The following is a 17,781-nucleotide window of genomic DNA, read 5'->3' on the forward strand; positions in this document are numbered from 1 at the left end:
TTTACCTTGACCCAGTTGCCTTTTCTCAAGAGAAGAGCTGCCTGCTTCAGAGAGCCACGTCTCTCACTGGTGTCTTCAAGGTCCTTTAGAGAGCGTTCCTAAACTACATTATCTCCTTACATCACTTCTGTTTCCAAGTCCTTTGTCTCTACAACTCTAGACATATAGTCCAAAGGATAGTTTGAGGATCATTTCAGGCACTGTTTCTGGTGTTCCTGGGCACAAAGAAGATAAAATTTAGGAGTGCTTTGGGCACAGGAGAATTGGGTTTTTTTGGAGACAACACTAAGAAAATTCCTAACTGGTGCCATTGTTAATTCAGATGGTGGTCACTGGCACATGCTAATACTATACAGTATTCAATGACCATTGAACCATGTGGGGGGTTGGGTCAAAAATCTGGATATAACTTCATAGTTGGCCCTCTGTATCCCTGGTTCTGCATCTGTAAATTCAACCAACCACCAATCATGTAGTACTGTAGCACATATTTATTTATTTATAGCATGTATTTATTGAAAAGACTGCATGTAAGTGAACCTGTGCAGTTCAAACCCATGTTGTTCAATGGTCAACTGTAACTGAAAGGGAATAATGTACCAGGAATAGCTACTTGATTTCTGGTGTTTTGTGGGATGGTAGATGGGAAGTAAAATCACACAGAAGATTCTCATGGATGACAAAAATGTATTAAGAAAATGTAATCTAAAACCCTAACTATATCGTTTACTAGCTGAATGATCTTGGGTAAATTAACTTTTCTGTACCTTGATTTTTCAATTTGTAAAATTGTGGTAATAATTATACTTACCTCATAAGTTTGTTTTTGAGGATTAACTAATAATACAGATACAGTGCTTAATGTGCTAAGCTAATTGAGTGCTTGGCATTCAGTATATGTTAACTAGTGTTATTGCCATAGTGTTACAAGTTTTTAACTTTCACATTTGTAATGATCCTATACTTTAAAAATATTTCTGAAATATATTTCTTCAAATAAAGTGCTCGCTCAGTCAGTGATCCTACTCAAACTTATAATAATAATAAAAATGACCTACCTATTTAGGAACATCATGGTGTCTGGTTACTGGAATATTCTCTGAAGAATGGTATGAAAGATGAGATATGTCTGTGCTACTATCTCAAGGAACTAGAATGGGTTTTAGCAGTATCTGAGCATGAACTCATTTTATTTTTGCATCTCCGTTTCCATTCAAATCAGTAAATTCCCAATTATGAGGAAAAACAGGACCTACAACCTGTATTTCTTGGCTGTCTAATTAGCACACACATAGGTCAGAGAGAAGAATCTGGTTTCACTCATTGGCATTTAGCAACAGTAAAAAGGAGTGGCTCAGAATGAGGCATGAACACTTCCTGTAATTCTCCTGAAGGTAAATTGGTGGGGATTGGAGGGAAAAGGACATTGTCTCACTTAAACAGGGCTAAAATAATACACAGCCTTTCCTGACCATGTGAACCCTAGTTGATCTTCCTTTTCTTTGAAGTTCTTCTGCACTTATAGTCCTCAACATACAATTTAGTCCTTAATCATATCATGTCATGCTGTTCAGTTTCATGTGTGTTACTATCATCTCTCCAAGGAGATGGGAAGCAGTTTGAAGAGATGGATCATGGTTTTTTTCTGTGAGACTCAGGGGCTAAGAAGTGTCTTAAGCTGAATAATCATACCATATATTGGTGAGACAGATTGTTTAGTTAGTTACATTGGGAAAACTGGATCATTACCTGGGTTCCTACTTAATATCACATACAAAGGTGGACTTCAGATGCATTAAAAACCTTCTGTAGAAGGTAGAAGTATAGTCTAATAGAAGAAAATACAGTAAAATAATTTTATAACTTAAAAGAGGAAATAACTTTTTAAAAAAACTTTAAAAACACAACCATAAGGCTGAGAAAACTGATAAATATGATTACTTTAAAATTATGGATTTTTGTTTTATGAAGGGCAATTTGGTCCAAATTAATAAAAGATGGAATGGATAAGTGCAATGTCTACTACCAACAAACTGTTCCTATCTAGAAATCATAAAAGTCAGAGCAGAAATAAATGAAATAGAGATGAAGAAAACAGAAAAGATCAATGAAACTAAAAACTGGTTCTTTGAAAAGATAAACAAAATTGATAAACCTTCAGCTAGACTCATCAAGAAAAAGAGGAAGAGGACTCAAATCAATAAAATTAGAAATGGAAAAGGAGAAAGTTATTATACAATGGACACCACAGAAATACAAAAGATCTTAAGAGACTACTACAAGCAACTATATACCGATAAAATAAACACCTAGAAGAAATGGACAAATTCTTAGAAAGGTACAATCGCCCAAGACTGAACTAGGAAGAAATAGAACATATGAACAGACCAATCACCAGTACTAAAATTGAAACTGATTAAAAAACTCCCAATAAACAAAAGTCCAGGACTAGATGTCTTCACAGGCAAATTCTATCAAACATTTATAGAAGAGTTAACACCTATTTTTCTGAAATTGTTCCAAAAGAATTGCAGAGGAAGGAACACTCCCAAAGTCATTCTATGAGGCCAGCATCACCCTGATACCAAAACCAGACAAAGATACCACAAAAAAAGAAAATTACAGGTCAATATCACTGATAAATATAGATGCAAAGATCCTCAACAAAATACTAGCAAACTGAATCCAATAATACATTGGAGGGGTCATACCCCAAGATCAAGTGGGATTTTTCCCAGGGATGCAAGAATTTTTCAGTATCTGCAAATCAGTCCGTGTGATACCCCACATTAACAAACTGAAGAATAAAAACCATATGATCATCTCAATAGATGCAGAAAAAGCTTTTCACAAAATCCAACACTGATTTATGTTACAAACCCTCCAGAAAGTGGGCATTGAGCGAACCTGCTTTAACATAATGAAGGCCATATATGAAGAGGTGCGGCCTTTGGGAGGTGATTAGGTCATGAATGGGATTAGCACCTTATAAAAAAGACCCCAGAGAGCTCTTTAGCTCCCTGCTCTCCACCATGTAAGGATACACCAAGAAGTCTGAAGTCTGCAACATGAAAGAAGGTTCTTGCCAGAACCTGACCATGTTAGTGTCATGATTTCAGACTTCCAGCCTCCATTACTATGAGAAGTAAATTTCTGTTGTTTATAAGCCACTCAAGCTATGGTACATTTTTATAGCAGCCCAAACTGACTAAAACAAGGGATTTATAACACAAAGAATAAATTAAAACCATGTGCTCTGCACAAAACAAGAAAGTGCATTTTTGCAAGAATGAATACTAATAAAAGAATACATGTGAAATACAGTATGGTTGTCTGCAGGGGGAGAATGAGAGTGTGGTATGAAAATAGAAGAAATAAATAATGACAACTAGAGAAAGGCCTTGTAGGTCCTTATGATGATAATGTTTCATCACTTAACTCAGCCTTTGTACCTGAGGTTCTTTCACATCTAAAAACGTGTGCTTTAGTGAAGCTTCAAAGTCCACCTTCAAACACATAATGTTATAGACGTACCTCTATAAGTGAATTTCTTTCACTTTTTTTAAAAAGACCTACTTCATTCCTGTCCATTTACTTCAGTAGAAACAATGTCTTAGTTAGCCTAAAACAATGCCAACAATGTTGGCTGTAAAGAAAACAAATTTTAAACTTTCCTGTTAAATTATAAATATTTTTTCAAAGTTCAAAAAATTGTATATCTTTTTAACTAAGATTAATTTATTATTAATATTTTTACACTGAGGAGGTTTTGTGGAGTCACTCAGGGTCAGAGGAATAAAAGAGGTACTAGGGTATGTATCCAAGTTTTTTCTGGCATTCCTCAAGAAATGATCACAAATGCTATTTTCTAAGGTGCTCTGAATATAAAAGAATGGAGGATATGTATCAATCTATAAATGTAATTATTGATTTGGGGGGATGAGACTGCAAAATAAAAAACATTGCATAATTTAATGAGAATTGAAAATATAGATTAAAAACTCCATTTGTGATGTGGCTGTGAATATGTTGCAACTGGGTATGAATGTGGACAAGATCAAATAGTGGCATGAAAAAATTAAAATGGTTTGAGAAAGAAAGGAAATGTTTTGAGTAAAAAATGATTCTTTGACTAAAACAAACCAACACCTGACATTTCCACCCTTTTAAAATAATTTTATGCTCTGTGCTTCTTTGTCAAGGAAGTTAACTTGACCTTAGTTTTGGAGTGACGGTTCACACACATCGTGAGCAGAGCTGTTACGCAACTGAGTTAACTTTTTTTGGGGGGGGGGACAGTCTTGTATTTCAGTTTTAACAAAATCGGTGGCAGTTCATTTGAATATTGCACAATAGGTCTGGGTATTTTATCTTAATTAGTGTGTTTTTGAGATAAAATGAACATTTATAATCCTCTTTCCTTTTTTCATGTATTTAAAAAATATTTTAAGTCTTAAAATGTGGTCTAACAAAAAAAGCATGTGGTTTTACAAATAACCACTTCTGGTATGTTTAAGCTTTTCAGTTGGGTAGTATTGTGGTGGAATGGGGGAGCAAAGGGCTGGGATACCTTGGCTTCCATTCTCTCACTTTTAAATCAGGTGGTCTAAAAAGTGGTTTATCAAAATCACCAATTTGCTAGAATGCAGATTCCCTTACTCCCCTCTCCCTACCCGCCAACCCCATCAGACACTGATTCAGAAGATTTGGAGTGGGACCTGGGAATCTGCAAGATGATTCTGATGCAAATTGTCTGAAAATCATGTTTTAAGAAATAGTGGGGGAAATGATTCACAAAATCCCTTCCTCCTGCAATATTTTATGATAGAAACCATCTTATCTGACTTACCAAGTTTTCAGTCATCTCCTGTAAGTCCTTAAGCTGGTATGGGCTGCTTTGTCCAGAATTACTTTTGACTCGTAGATCTGAAATTTTAAAGGTGCCATGATAATACTCCATTTTCTGGCCTGTGATGAAAAGAAAAAATAGGAAATTAAGTGGTTTGAGGGTAGATTTTGGGATCTAAGGCCCAACTATAATGGGACTAATATGAAGTCTTGAATATATCTCTGAGACTTTAGTTTAATAATATAATAAAAATAGGGCTTCCCTGGTGGCGCAGTGGTTGAGAGTCCGCCTGCCGATGCAGGGGACACGGGCTCGTGCCCCGGTCCGGGAGAACCCCACATGCTGCAGAGTGGATGGGCCCATGAGCCATGGCCGCTGAGCCTGGGCGTCTGGAGCCTGTGCTCCGCAACGGGAGAGGCCACAACAGTGAGAGGCCCGCGTACCACAAAAATAAATAAATAAATAATAAAAAATAAAAATAATGATTAATGTATGTTAATAATAGTAGCTGGTATTTATTCAGTGCCTACTATGTGCCAAGCTCTGTTCTGGGCACTTTATATGTATTAATTCATTTGACTCTCACTAAGCTCTCTAAGACTGGCATCACCTTCATTTTACAGATGAAGAAAGTGAGGCAGGAGGCATTAAGTAACTTGCTCTGTGCTATACAACTAGTTAATGGCCTCTCCAAGTTTAAACCCAGACAAGTGTGGCTCTAGAGCTGGAAATATTTAATTACTGTATTGCTTCTTGCTGCGGTGAAATGTATACCACCTTGTACTCTACTGGAAGTAGAGGTAAATAAGTGTTCTTGTAAATTTTGGTTTTTAATGGGAGAGCCAGGCACACTAAGAAAGGTGTGAAAAGAAAGGCAGGGAAAAAACTGCCTGAGATTGGAGGTGAGAACAGTGTGTAAAAGGGATGAATCAATCAGATTTCTGCTCATCTCTCAGGAAAGGTTATAAAAAACAGAGCAGTGGAGGAATGTGGTAATCTTAGGAGTATGGCCCTGGTGGGGCAAGAAATCTACAAAGAGTTAAAGATAGAAAATGGAGCAACCACAGAAGCACATCTCTCCTTGGGAAGCTGTGGATCTAGGGAAGAAAGAGGACCTCAGGATGGTCTATCTCCTAGGGACATCTCGGGACTCTGTGGTGCTTTTTTGGTCCCCCCAATTACTAATCTATATAGTCCATTTGTAATTGAACCCTTTACTCGTAGTAAAGGGGCTTCTATACATTAAATTAGTTGACCTGAGAATCTTTTGCAATTGGTGTAAGCTACAGATGGGGTCGTTATATGGGCCCCAGAACTATGTTCTTAAGACCTTTAAAGCTCCTAAAAGAATCTTCACTCCCCCATCAAGTCTGAGGAAAGAGACAACAGATAAGTCCATTCAAGTAAGTCCCCTGAACTAGTTGTCTTATCACATACATCTGTGTGAGATTGACATTGTGGACGTTTGTCAAAAATGTAAATGGTTTGCACTCTGCAGAGTGATGCAATATAAAAAGAGAATTCTGCAGTGAATTTTTGTGGGATTATAAATATATCAGGCAATAGAAAAATAATCTCTCAATATTGTTTTGGAAAGAGTAAAATTTTTTCTCTAAAAATAAGTAATAATATTGTATCATATTTATACTTTACCAATAATTTTAAAATTCATTATTTCATTGGACATGTGATTTTCTTTTTTCCCTAGAAATGTTAGTGGGCAGAAAATGATGAGTAAAAGAGCCAATTTTAATAACTAATTCATCATAATTTTTCACTTACATATACATGAGTGATTAGAGTTTATTGTGATTACTAGTAAATTTTAGACAATTACTATTTTGGTCTTTTGTATAGATTCTGAAAAGAATACTAGATTGTGAGCTTCAAGGAGGTGGTAAATATATCTGCTTTGCTTAATGCTGTTTCTTGAGTGCCCTGAAAAGTACTTGGACATACTAAACATTCAGTAGTTATTTGTTGATGAAATGACTGAATAAATTTAAAAATTCAAAATGTGGACATTTACTGGTGAAAGTACATTATTTTTGGATGGAAATAAATTTACATTTATTCAAATGAAGCTTTACAGAAAACTGAAATCACACTGAGCAAAATCCACAATTTTACCTACCAGAGACTAAGAAGTGAGCCAGAAGACCAGTGGCCACAGTTACCACTGTCAGTAATAACACAATAAGGGCAATCATCCATGGTTTCAAGCCTCTGCTTTGGGTGCCAAATCCTACCGATCTGCAAAAAGGAAAAGTTACTCTCATGTTGTAATGGTTACAGGCTTTCTGCTTCTTCTTGGATGAGTGCACGTTGCTTTAGCCCACCTTTCCCAGCAAGAAGACATTTCTCTTCAATTTTGGGCAAGGTCATCTCGGCATGAAGGGAGGTATTAAAAAGATCAGTATCTGGGAATCCATGCTATTGCTCCTGGTTTCTATTTCTAGAGGCATTGGGTAGATTTCTGTGGTGGTCAGTCCTGACTTCTCTTAGCAGTGTGGTCCAAAGTAGCACATATGCTTGAAAAAGAACCATTCCTTCTTTCTCCAACAATTTCTTAAAAAAAAAATCTCTTTTATCTATCCTTTTAAAGTTTACAAAGTGATTTCAAATATATTGTCTCATTTATTCCTATCTTTCATTTTTAACTATTATGAAATTTTTCAGACACAGAAATGTAGAAAGAATGGTATAGTAGAACACCCCTATATTCATCACATCATTTTGTCAGTTGTAAACATTTTTGCTATAATGGCTTCATTCATTATTTTCTGCTGTATTTTAATGTAAAATAGGACTTCATGAGTTTTTACCAAATCATTATTATAAGCAATTAGGATATTTACAATATAACCACAATACCATAACACTCTTAAAAATTAACAGTATTTCTCTAATCTTTTTATCTTCTAATATAAAATCCATCTTCAGATTTCCTTTATTGTCCCTATTTACAGATGGATTGTACAAATCAAGGACCTCATAGTACCTTGGTTGTTATGTCTTTTAAGTCTTTTTTAATATAAAAGAGTCCAGCTTGCTTTTTATTTTATTTTATTATTATTATTATTTTTTGTGGTACTTGGGCCTCTCACTGCTGTGGTCTCTCCCATTGCAAAGCACAGGCTCCAGACACACAGGCTCAGAGGCCATGGCTCACGGGCCCAGCTGCTCCGCGGCATGTGGGATCCTCCCGGACCAGGGCACGAACCCACATCCCCTGCATCGGCAGGAGGACTCTCAACCACTGCGCCACCAGGGAAGCCCTGCTTTTTAATTTTTAATGGCATTGACTTGTTGAAGAGATCAAGCCAGTTTTTCTTTAGAATGTCCACCTCCTGGACTTGTCTGAATGCTTTCTTGTGATCTCATTTAAGTTGTTCTATCCCCCTCATTTCTTATAAGCTTAAATTTAGATCTAAAGATTTGATTAGATTTAAATTCATTTGGCAAAAGTACTTCAAAAGTGATGCTATATACTTTATATTGCATCACCTCTGGATTAGAGGAAATTTCCACAGTTTAGGAGAAAAAAAGTAACTCTTTGCTCTTCCTCTAGTTATGCTCAACAATAGTGATAATCACATTGTAGTAACTGTTTATTTTCAAGTATATTAACCTATACTTAACAGTGAACTCAATGGGTTAAACTAGTCATGTTCATCTTTTTATCATTAAGACCTAATAAGGTGCCTGGTACAGAGTAGGAATTTTATAAATCCATGAGAATCAGGCAGGTATTACACCAACCTTACATATGAAACAACAGAGGCTGAGAGAGAAGATGCCTTATTTGTTAGAGCCAGGAGACTTAAAAGGACCCAGGTCATCTAACTCATTTTCTAGTGCTCCTTCTCTGCAACTTGCCATTGTAGTCAACTTAATTTATCCCTTTCATTAGAATTTATCTTTTTGTGTGTCTATTGAAAAGCTAATTCTTTGGGGTCAGAGGTATTTTTCATGTTTCACAATATTTAGTGCATTGATTTACTCTAAGTAGACTTTTAATAAATATTGATTGATTTACAGGAATTTTTTTTAATATAAAATACTTTTATACATAAATGCCAGCATGAAAGGTATAAACTGTTTGGACCTAAATAGTTAAGAAGGTAATAGTTTTGGCATAAGTAATACATTTAGCCAATAAACTACTTAATCCTATATGAATAAACTTTCAACTTAATACCAACTTTTATGAATGTGCACAAGCAATGCATGAAAGCAAATATGCATCATCAACCTCCCATTCTGGAGAGGTCCTATTAGTGATTTGCATAATATAACTTCAGATTTGATAGGAAATATACTTAGTAAAGCCTTTGGAATCTAGCCTGTTTGTAGGTAGAGATGCTCAAGTATTCTTTTCCAAACACTGGTATATTAATCTTCTGTTGCTTGCTGTGTAAAAATTACCACTAGTGAAACTTGAGAGACCTGAATTCTGTTGTGTATGGAAAATACTGACAATGCACATTGACTGATTTAAAAGAATCTAGACAACTGGCTTTCGAAAGGCAGTTTTTGATGGACAAGACCAAAGGTTACAGAACATAAAAACAACAAACAGGAGGAGCTTCAAGATGGCGGAAGAGTAAGACACGGAGATCACATTCCTCCCCACAAATACATCAGAAATACATCTACACGTGGAACAACTCCTACAGAACACCTACTGAATGCTGGCAGAGGACCTCAGATCTCCCAAAAGGCAAGAAACTCCCCCACGTACCTGGGTAGGGAAAAAGAAAAAAGAATAAGCAGAGACAAAAGAATAGGGAAGGGACCTGCAACAGTGGGAGGGAGCTGTGAAGGAGGAAAGGTTTCCACACACTAGGAAGCCCCTTCGCGGGCAGAGACTGTGGGTGGTGGAGGGGGGAAGCTGCAAAGCCATGGAGGAGAGCGCAGCAACAGGGGTGCGGAGGGCAAAGTGGAGAGATTCCCGCACAGACGACCGGTGCCGACCAGCACTCACCAGCCCGAGAGGCTTCTCTGCTCACCCACCAGGGTGGGGCAGGCGGGGGCTGGAGCTGAGGCTCGGGCTTCGGTCGGAGCACAGGGAGAGGACTGGAGTTGGCGGCGTGAACACAGCCTAAAAAGGTTAGTGCGCCACGGCTTGCCGGGAGGGAATCCGGGAAAAAGTCTAGAGCTGCCGAAGAGGCAAGGGACTTTTTCTTACCCCTTTGTTTCCTGGTGCGTGAGGAGAGGGGATTAAGAGCGCAGCTTAAAGGAGCTCCAGAGACAGGGTGAGCCGTGGCTATCAGCGAGGACCCCAGAGACGGGCATGAGACGCTAAGGTTGCTGCTACAGCCACCAAGAAGCCTGTGTGCAAGCACAGGTCACTATCCACACCTCCCCTCCCGGGAGCCTGTGCAGCCCGCCACTGCCAGGGTCCCGTGATCCAGGGACAACTTCCCCGGGAGAACGCATGGCGCGCCTCAGGCTGGTGCAACGCTAGCCAGCCTCTGCCGCCGCAGGCTTGCCCCGCACTCCGTGCCCCTCCCTCCCCCCGGCCTGAGTGAGCCAGAGAACCTGAACCGGCTGCTCCTTTAACCCCATCCTGTGGGAACGAAGAACAGACGCCCTCAGGCGACCTACACGCAGAGGCGGGGCCAAATCCAAAGCTGAACCCCGGGAGCTGTGCGAACAAAGAAAAGGAAATTTCTCCCAGCAGCCGCAGGAGCAGCAGATTAAAGCTCCACAATAAACTTGATGTACCCTGCATCTGTGGAATACCTGAATAGACAACAAATCATCCCAAATTGAGGAGGTGGACTTTGGGAGCAACGATATATATACTTTTCCCCCTTTTTCTCTTTTTGTGAGTGTGTATGTGTATGCTTCTGTGTGTGATTTTGTCTGTATAGCTTTGCTTTTACCATTTATCCTAGGGTTCTGTCTGTCCGTTTTTTTTTTTTTAATTAAAAAAGTTTTTTCCTAATTATTTTTTATTTTAATAATTTTATTTTACTTTATCTTCTTTCTTTCTTTCTTTCTCCCCCCCCCCTTTTATTCTGAGCCCTGTGGAGGACAGACTCTTGGTGCTCCAGCCAGGAGTCAGTGCTGTGTCACTGAGGTGGGAGAGCCAAGTTCAGGACACTGGTCCACAAGAGAACTCCCAGCTTCACATAATATCAAACATCAAAAATCTCCCAGAGATCTCCGTCTCAATGCCAAGACCAAGCTCCACTCAACGACCAGCAAGCTACAGTGTGGACACCCTATGCCAAACAACTAGCAAGACAGGAACACAATCCCACCCATTAGCACAGAGGCTACCTAAAATCATAGTAAGTCAACAGAAACCCCGTAACACACCACCAGATGTGGACCTGCCCACCAGAAAGACAAGATCCAGCCTTATCCACCAGAACACAGGCACCATTCTCCTCCACCAGGAAGCCTACACAACTCACTAAATGAACTTTAGCCACTGCGGACAGACACCAAAAACAATGGGAACTACAAACCTGCAGCCTGTGACAAGGAGACCCCAAATACAGTAAGTTAAGCAAAATGAGGAGACAGAGAAACACATGGCAGATGAAGGAGCAAGGCAAAAACCCACCAGACCTAACAAATGAAGAGGAAATAGGCAGTCTACCTGAAAAAGAGTTCAGAATAATGATAGTAAATGTGATCCAAAATCTTGGAAATAGAATGGAGGAAATACAAGAAACGTTTAACAAGAACCTGGAAGAACTAAAGAGCAAACAAACACTGATGAACAACACAATAAATGAAATTAAAAATTCTCTAGAAGGGATCAATGGCAGAATAACTGAAGCAGAAGAACGGAGAAATGACCGGGAAGATAAAATAGTGGAAATAACGACTGCAGAGCAGAATAAAGAAAAAAGAATGAAAAGAATTGAGGACAGTCTCACAGACCTCTGGGAAAACATTAAATGCACCAACATTCGAATTATAGGAGTTCCAGAAGAAGAAGAGAAAAAGAAAGGGACTGAGAAAATATTTGAAGAGATTATAGTTGAAAACTTCCCTAATATGGAAAGAAAATACTTAATCAAGTCCAGGAACCACAGAGAGTCCCATACAGGATAAATCCAAGGAAAAACATGCCATGACACATATTAATCAAACTATCAAAAATTAAATACAAAGAACAAATATTAAAAGCAGCAAGGGAAAAACAAATAACACACAAGGGAATCCCCATAAGGTTAGCAGCTGATCTTTCAGCAGAAACTCTACAAGCCAGAAGGGAGTGGCAGGACATATTTAAAGTGATGAAGGAGAAAAACCTACAACCAAGATTACTCTACCCAGTAAGGATCTCATTCACATTTGATGGAGAAATTAAAACCTTTACAGAGAAGCAAAAGCTAAGAGAATTCAGCACCACCAAACCAGCTTTACAACAAATGCTAAAGGAACTTCTCTAGACAGGAAACACAAGAGAAGGAAAAGACCTACAATAATAAACCCAAAACAATTAAGAAAATGGTAATAGGAACATACATATCAATAATTACTTTAAATGTAAATGGATGAACTGCTCCCACCAAAAGACATAGACTGGCTGAATGGATACAAAAACACAATCTGTATATATGCTGTCTAAAGAGACCCACTTCAGACCCAGGGACACATACAGACTGAAAGTGAGGGAATTGAAAAAGATATTCCATGCAAATGGAAATCAAAAGAAAGCGGGAGTAACAATTCTCATACCAGACAAAATAGACTTTAGAACAAAGACTATTACAAGACACAAAGAAGGACACTACAGAATGATCAAGCGATCAATCCAAGAAAAAGATACAACAATTGTAAATATTTATGCACCCAACATAGGAACACCTCAATACATAAGGCAAATACTAACAGACATGAAAGGGTAAATTGACAGTAACACATTCATACCAGGGGACTTTAACACCCCACTTTCCCCAATGGACAGATCATCCATAATGAAAATAAATAAGGAAACACAAGCTTTAAAAGATACATTAAACAAGATGGACTTAATTGATATTTATAGATCATTCCATCCCCAAACAACAGAATACACATTCTTCTCAAGTGCTCATGGAACATTCTCCAGGATAGATCATATCTTGGGTCACAAATCAAGCCTTGGTAAATTTAAGAAAATTGAAATTGTATCAAGTATCTTTTCTGACCACAATGCTATGAGACTAGATATCAATTACAGGAAAAAATCTGTAAGAAATACAAACACATGGAGGCTAAACAACACACTACCTAATAACCAAGAGATCACTAAAGAAATCAAAGAGGAAATCAAAAATACCTAGAAACAAATGACAATGAAAACACAATGGCCCAAAACCTATGGGATGCAGCAAAAGCAGTTCTTAGAGGGAAGTTTATAGCAATACAAGCCTACCTTAAGAAGCAAGAAACATCTCAAATAAACAACCTAATCTTACACCTAAAGGAAATTGAGAGACAAGAACAAAAAAAACCCAAAGTTAGCAGAAGGAAGAAATCATCAAGATCAGATCAGAAATAAATGAAAAAGAAATGAAGGAAACGATAGCAATGATCAATAAAACTAAAAGCTGGTTCTTTGAGAAGATAAACAAAATTGATAAACCATTAGCCAGGCTTATCAAGAAAAAAAGGGAGAAGACCCAAATCAATAGAATTAGAAATGAAAAAGGAGAAGTAACCACTGACACTGCAGAAATAGAAAGGATCATGAGAGATTACTACAAGCAACTCTATGCCAATAAAATGGACAACCTAGCAGAAACTGACAAATTCTTAGAAATGCACAACCTTCTGAGACTGAACCAGGAAGAAATAGAAAATATGAACAGACCAATCACAAGCACTGAAATTGAAACTGTGATTAAAAATATTCCAACAAACAAAAGCCCTGGACCAGATGGCTTCATAGGCGAATTCTATCAAACATTTAGAGAAGAGCTAACACCTATCCTTCTCAAACTCTTCCAATATATAGCAGAGGGAGCAAAACTCCCAAACTCATTCTGCAAGGCCACCATCACCCTGATACCAAAACCAGACAAAGATGTCACAAAGAAAGAAAACTACAGGCCAATATCACAGATGAACATAGATGCAAAAATCCTCAACAAAATACTAGCAAACAGAATCCAACAGCACAGTAAAAGGATCATACACCATGAGCAAGATGGGTTTATACCAGGAATGCAAGAATTCTTCAATATATGCAAATCAATCAACATGATACACCATATTAGCAAATTGAAGGAGAAAACCCATATGGTCATCTCAATAGATGCAGAGAGAGCTTTCAACAAAATTCAACACCCATTTATATTAAAAACCCTCCACAAAGTAGGCATAGAGGGAACTTTCCTCAACATCATAAAGGCCATTTATGGCCTTTATATGGCCATAAAACCCACAGCAAACATCGTCCTCAATGGTGAAAAACTGAAACCATTCCACTAAGATCAGGAACAAGACAAGGTTGCCCACTCTCACCACTATTATTCAACATAGTTTTGTAAGTTTTAGCCACAGCAATCAGAGAAGAAAAAGAAATAAAAGGAATCCAAATAGGAAAAGAAGTAAAGCTGTCACTCTTTGCAGATGACATGATACTATACATAGAGAATCCTAAGGATGCTACCAGAAAACTACTAGAGCTAATCAATGAATTTGGTAAAGTAGCAGGATACAAAATTAATGCACAGAAATCTCTTGCATCCCTATACACTAATGATGAAAAATCTGAAAGTGAATTTAAGAAAACACTCCCATTTACCATTGCAACAAAAAGAATAAAAGATCTAGGAATACACCTACCTAAGGAGACAAAAGACCTGTATGCAGAAAATTATAAGACACTGATGAAAGAAATTAAAGATGATACAAATAGATGGAAAGATATACCATGTTCTTGGATTGGAAGAATCAACATTGTGAAAATGACTCTACTACCCAAAGCAATCTACAGATTCAATGCAATTCCTATCAAACTACCACTGGCATTTTTCACAGAAATAGAACAAAATATTTCACAATTTGTATGGAAACACAAAAGACCCTGAATAGCCAAAGCAATCTGGAAAAAGAAAAACAGAGCTGGAGGAATCAGGCTCCCTGACTGCACACTATACTACAAAGCTACAGTAAGCAAGACAGTATGGCCCCTGCAGAAAAACAGAAATATAGATCAATGGAACAGGATAGAAAACACAGAGATAAACCCACGCACATAGGGTCACCTTATCTTTGATAAAGGAGGCAAGAATATACAGTGGATTAAAGACAGCCTTTTCAATAAATGGTGCTGGGAATACTGGACAGCTACATGTAAAAGAATGAAATTAGAACACTCCCTAACACCATACATAAAAATAAACTCAAAATGGATTAAAGGCCTAAATGTAAGGCCAGACACCATCAAATCTTAGAGGAAAACATAGGCAGAACACTCTATGACATAAATCACCGCAAGATCCTTTTTGACCTACCTTCTAGAGAAATGGAAAGAAAAACAAAAATAAACAAATGGGACCTAATGAGCCTTAAAAGCTTTTGCACAGCAAAGGAAACCATAAAGAAGATGAAAAGAGAACCCTCAGAATGGGAGAAAATATTTGCAAATGAAGCAACTGACAAAGGATTAATCTCCAAAACATACAAGCAACTCATGCAGCCCAATAGCAAAATAACAAACAACCCAATACACAAATGGGCAGAAGACCTAAATAGACATTTCTCCAAAGAAGGTATACAGATTGCCAGCAAACATATGAAAGAATGGTCAACATCATTAATCATTAGAGAAATGCATATCAAAACTACAATGAGATATCATCTCACACCGGTCAGAATGGCCATCATTAAAGAATCTAGAAACAATAAATGCTGGAGAGGGTGTGGAGAAAAGGGGATCCTCTTGCACTGTTGGTGGGAATGTAAACTGATACAGCCCCTATGGAGAACAGTATGGAGGTTCCTTAAAAAACTAAAAATAGAACTATCATACGACCCAGCAATCCCACTACTGGGCATACACACTGAGAAAACCATAATTCAAAAAGAGTCATGTACCAAAATGTTCATTGCAGCTCTATTTACAATAGCCAGGACATGGAAGCGACCTAAGTGTCCATCAACAGATGAATGGTAAAGAAGATGTGGCACATATATACAATGGAATATTACTCAGCCATAAAAAGGTATGAAACCTAATTATTTGTAGTGAGGTGGATGTACCTAGAGACTATCATACAGAGTGAAATAAGTCACAAAGAGAAAAACAAATACTGTATGCTAACACATATATATGGAATCTAAAAAAAAAATGATAATGATCAGAAGATCCTAGGGGCAAGATGGTAACATAGATGTGGATGTACTAGAGAATGGACTTGAGGATATGGGGAGGGGGAAGGGTAAGCTGGGACAAAGTGAGAGAGTTGCATGGACATATATACACTACCAAACGTAAAATAGATAGCTAGTGGGAAGCAGCCGCATAGCACAGGGAGATTAGCTCGGTGCTTTGTGACCACCTAGAGGGCTGGGATAGGGAGGGTGGGAGGGAGGGAGATGCAAGAAGGAAGAGACCTGGGGACATATGTATATGTATAACTGATTCACTTTGTTATAAAGCAGAAACTGACAGACCGTTGTAAAGCAATTCTACTCTAATAAAGATGTTAAAAAAAAAAAGAAGCTTCATGGGATATGACATTATTTATCCTCTTAACTGGCTTAAAACCTAGATTCAGAAGTGAAGCATAATATACAGACTATTTAGTACAATGTAACACATTTTCCAGTTGGGGAAGTTGAGGCCTAGAGATGATTAATTGCCTTCTCCAGTATAATAAAGCTAGTAGTCATCTCAAACTCATATTTTCTAACTTCTAGTATGCTATTTTTTCTCAGTGCCAGAGTACCTCCCCATTGATTGTATTTTAATTCTTAACTAGATTTATTATTTATATATTCATCTCTTCACTTATTCATTCTTCATTTATTTGACCATTTATTTTCTTAGAGAATCTTATCAGTGTGTCTTCAAGTCATTCAAGACCAACAATGGACCAAAGGAGAAAGGCTAGACCTCAAGCAGGTTTACAAGCTTTTAAATCTATCTTCCCATGATAACATAGTTCCTCTTTGTAGGACAAATGGAGAAAGTAGATGCAAGAAGATCACATCCCCGCCACCAAGATGCACACAAACTCACACTATTACAGGCTGTGAGACACTAGGCAGAAGAGTAGTTCAACACTCACTGATAAACTGCTTCAAGTGCCATGGCAGTCATGTCCACAAATGCAATACAAGGAGCTGTTAACATCTTGCAGGAAATGGTGGCCAACAAACGGGTGATCAGCTGTCAGAGTCTTTCTCCTTTTGAGAAAATTTTTGGGGAATGTAACAGGTGTGCAAGGCCAAACTACAAAAGCTGCAGGAGCCATGGGTTAAAGCTGTAACTACTTAATCCTATATGAATAAACTTGCAACTTAATATCAACTTTTATGACTATGAACAAGCAAGGCATGAAAACAAATAAGCATCATCAACCTCCAATTCTGGAGAGGTCCTATTAGTGATTTGCATAATATCACTACAGATTTGAAAGGAAATATACTCAGTAAAGCCCTTGGAATCTAGCCTGTATGTAGGTAGAGATGCTCAAGCATTTTTTTCCTACTTTACCTGCACCCATAAAACAAACACTGGTATATTAATTTTCTGTTGCTGTGTAACAATTACCACAAAGTTAGCAGCTTAAAACAACAGTCACTTCTTCACTCACAGTTCTGTATGTGGCATGGTTGAGTTCTCTGCTCAGGATCTCAGGAGGGTGAAATCAAGGGGTTGGTTGAGGCTGCAATCTCATCTGACATATGTGACCCTCTTCCAGGCTCACTTAGGTTTGAGGCAGAGCTCAGTTCCTTGAAGCTGAATT

General features: G+C 37.9%; 1 protein-coding gene across 1 annotated transcript in view; it reads right to left on the reverse strand.

Moving 5' to 3' along the window:
* LOC307057805 (transmembrane protease serine 11A-like) overlaps positions 1–17,132 on the reverse strand; it is a gene marked incomplete at its 5' end in the record, with an annotated part of 41,908 nt that extends 24,776 nt beyond the window's left edge. The window contains 3 exons of the mRNA XM_079711073.1: positions 4,850–4,968; positions 6,984–7,102; positions 17,101–17,132. Of these exons, the coding sequence (XP_079567199.1) occupies positions 4,850–4,968; positions 6,984–7,102; positions 17,101–17,132 (270 nt within the window). The remainder of the gene's footprint in view (positions 1–4,849; positions 4,969–6,983; positions 7,103–17,100) is intronic.
* Between the last annotated feature and the right edge of the window lie 649 nt (positions 17,133–17,781).

The sequence above is a fragment of the Hyperoodon ampullatus genome (genome assembly GCF_949752795.1).
Source record: "Hyperoodon ampullatus genome assembly, chromosome: 1".
Lineage (NCBI taxonomy): Eukaryota > Metazoa > Chordata > Mammalia > Artiodactyla > Ziphiidae > Hyperoodon > Hyperoodon ampullatus.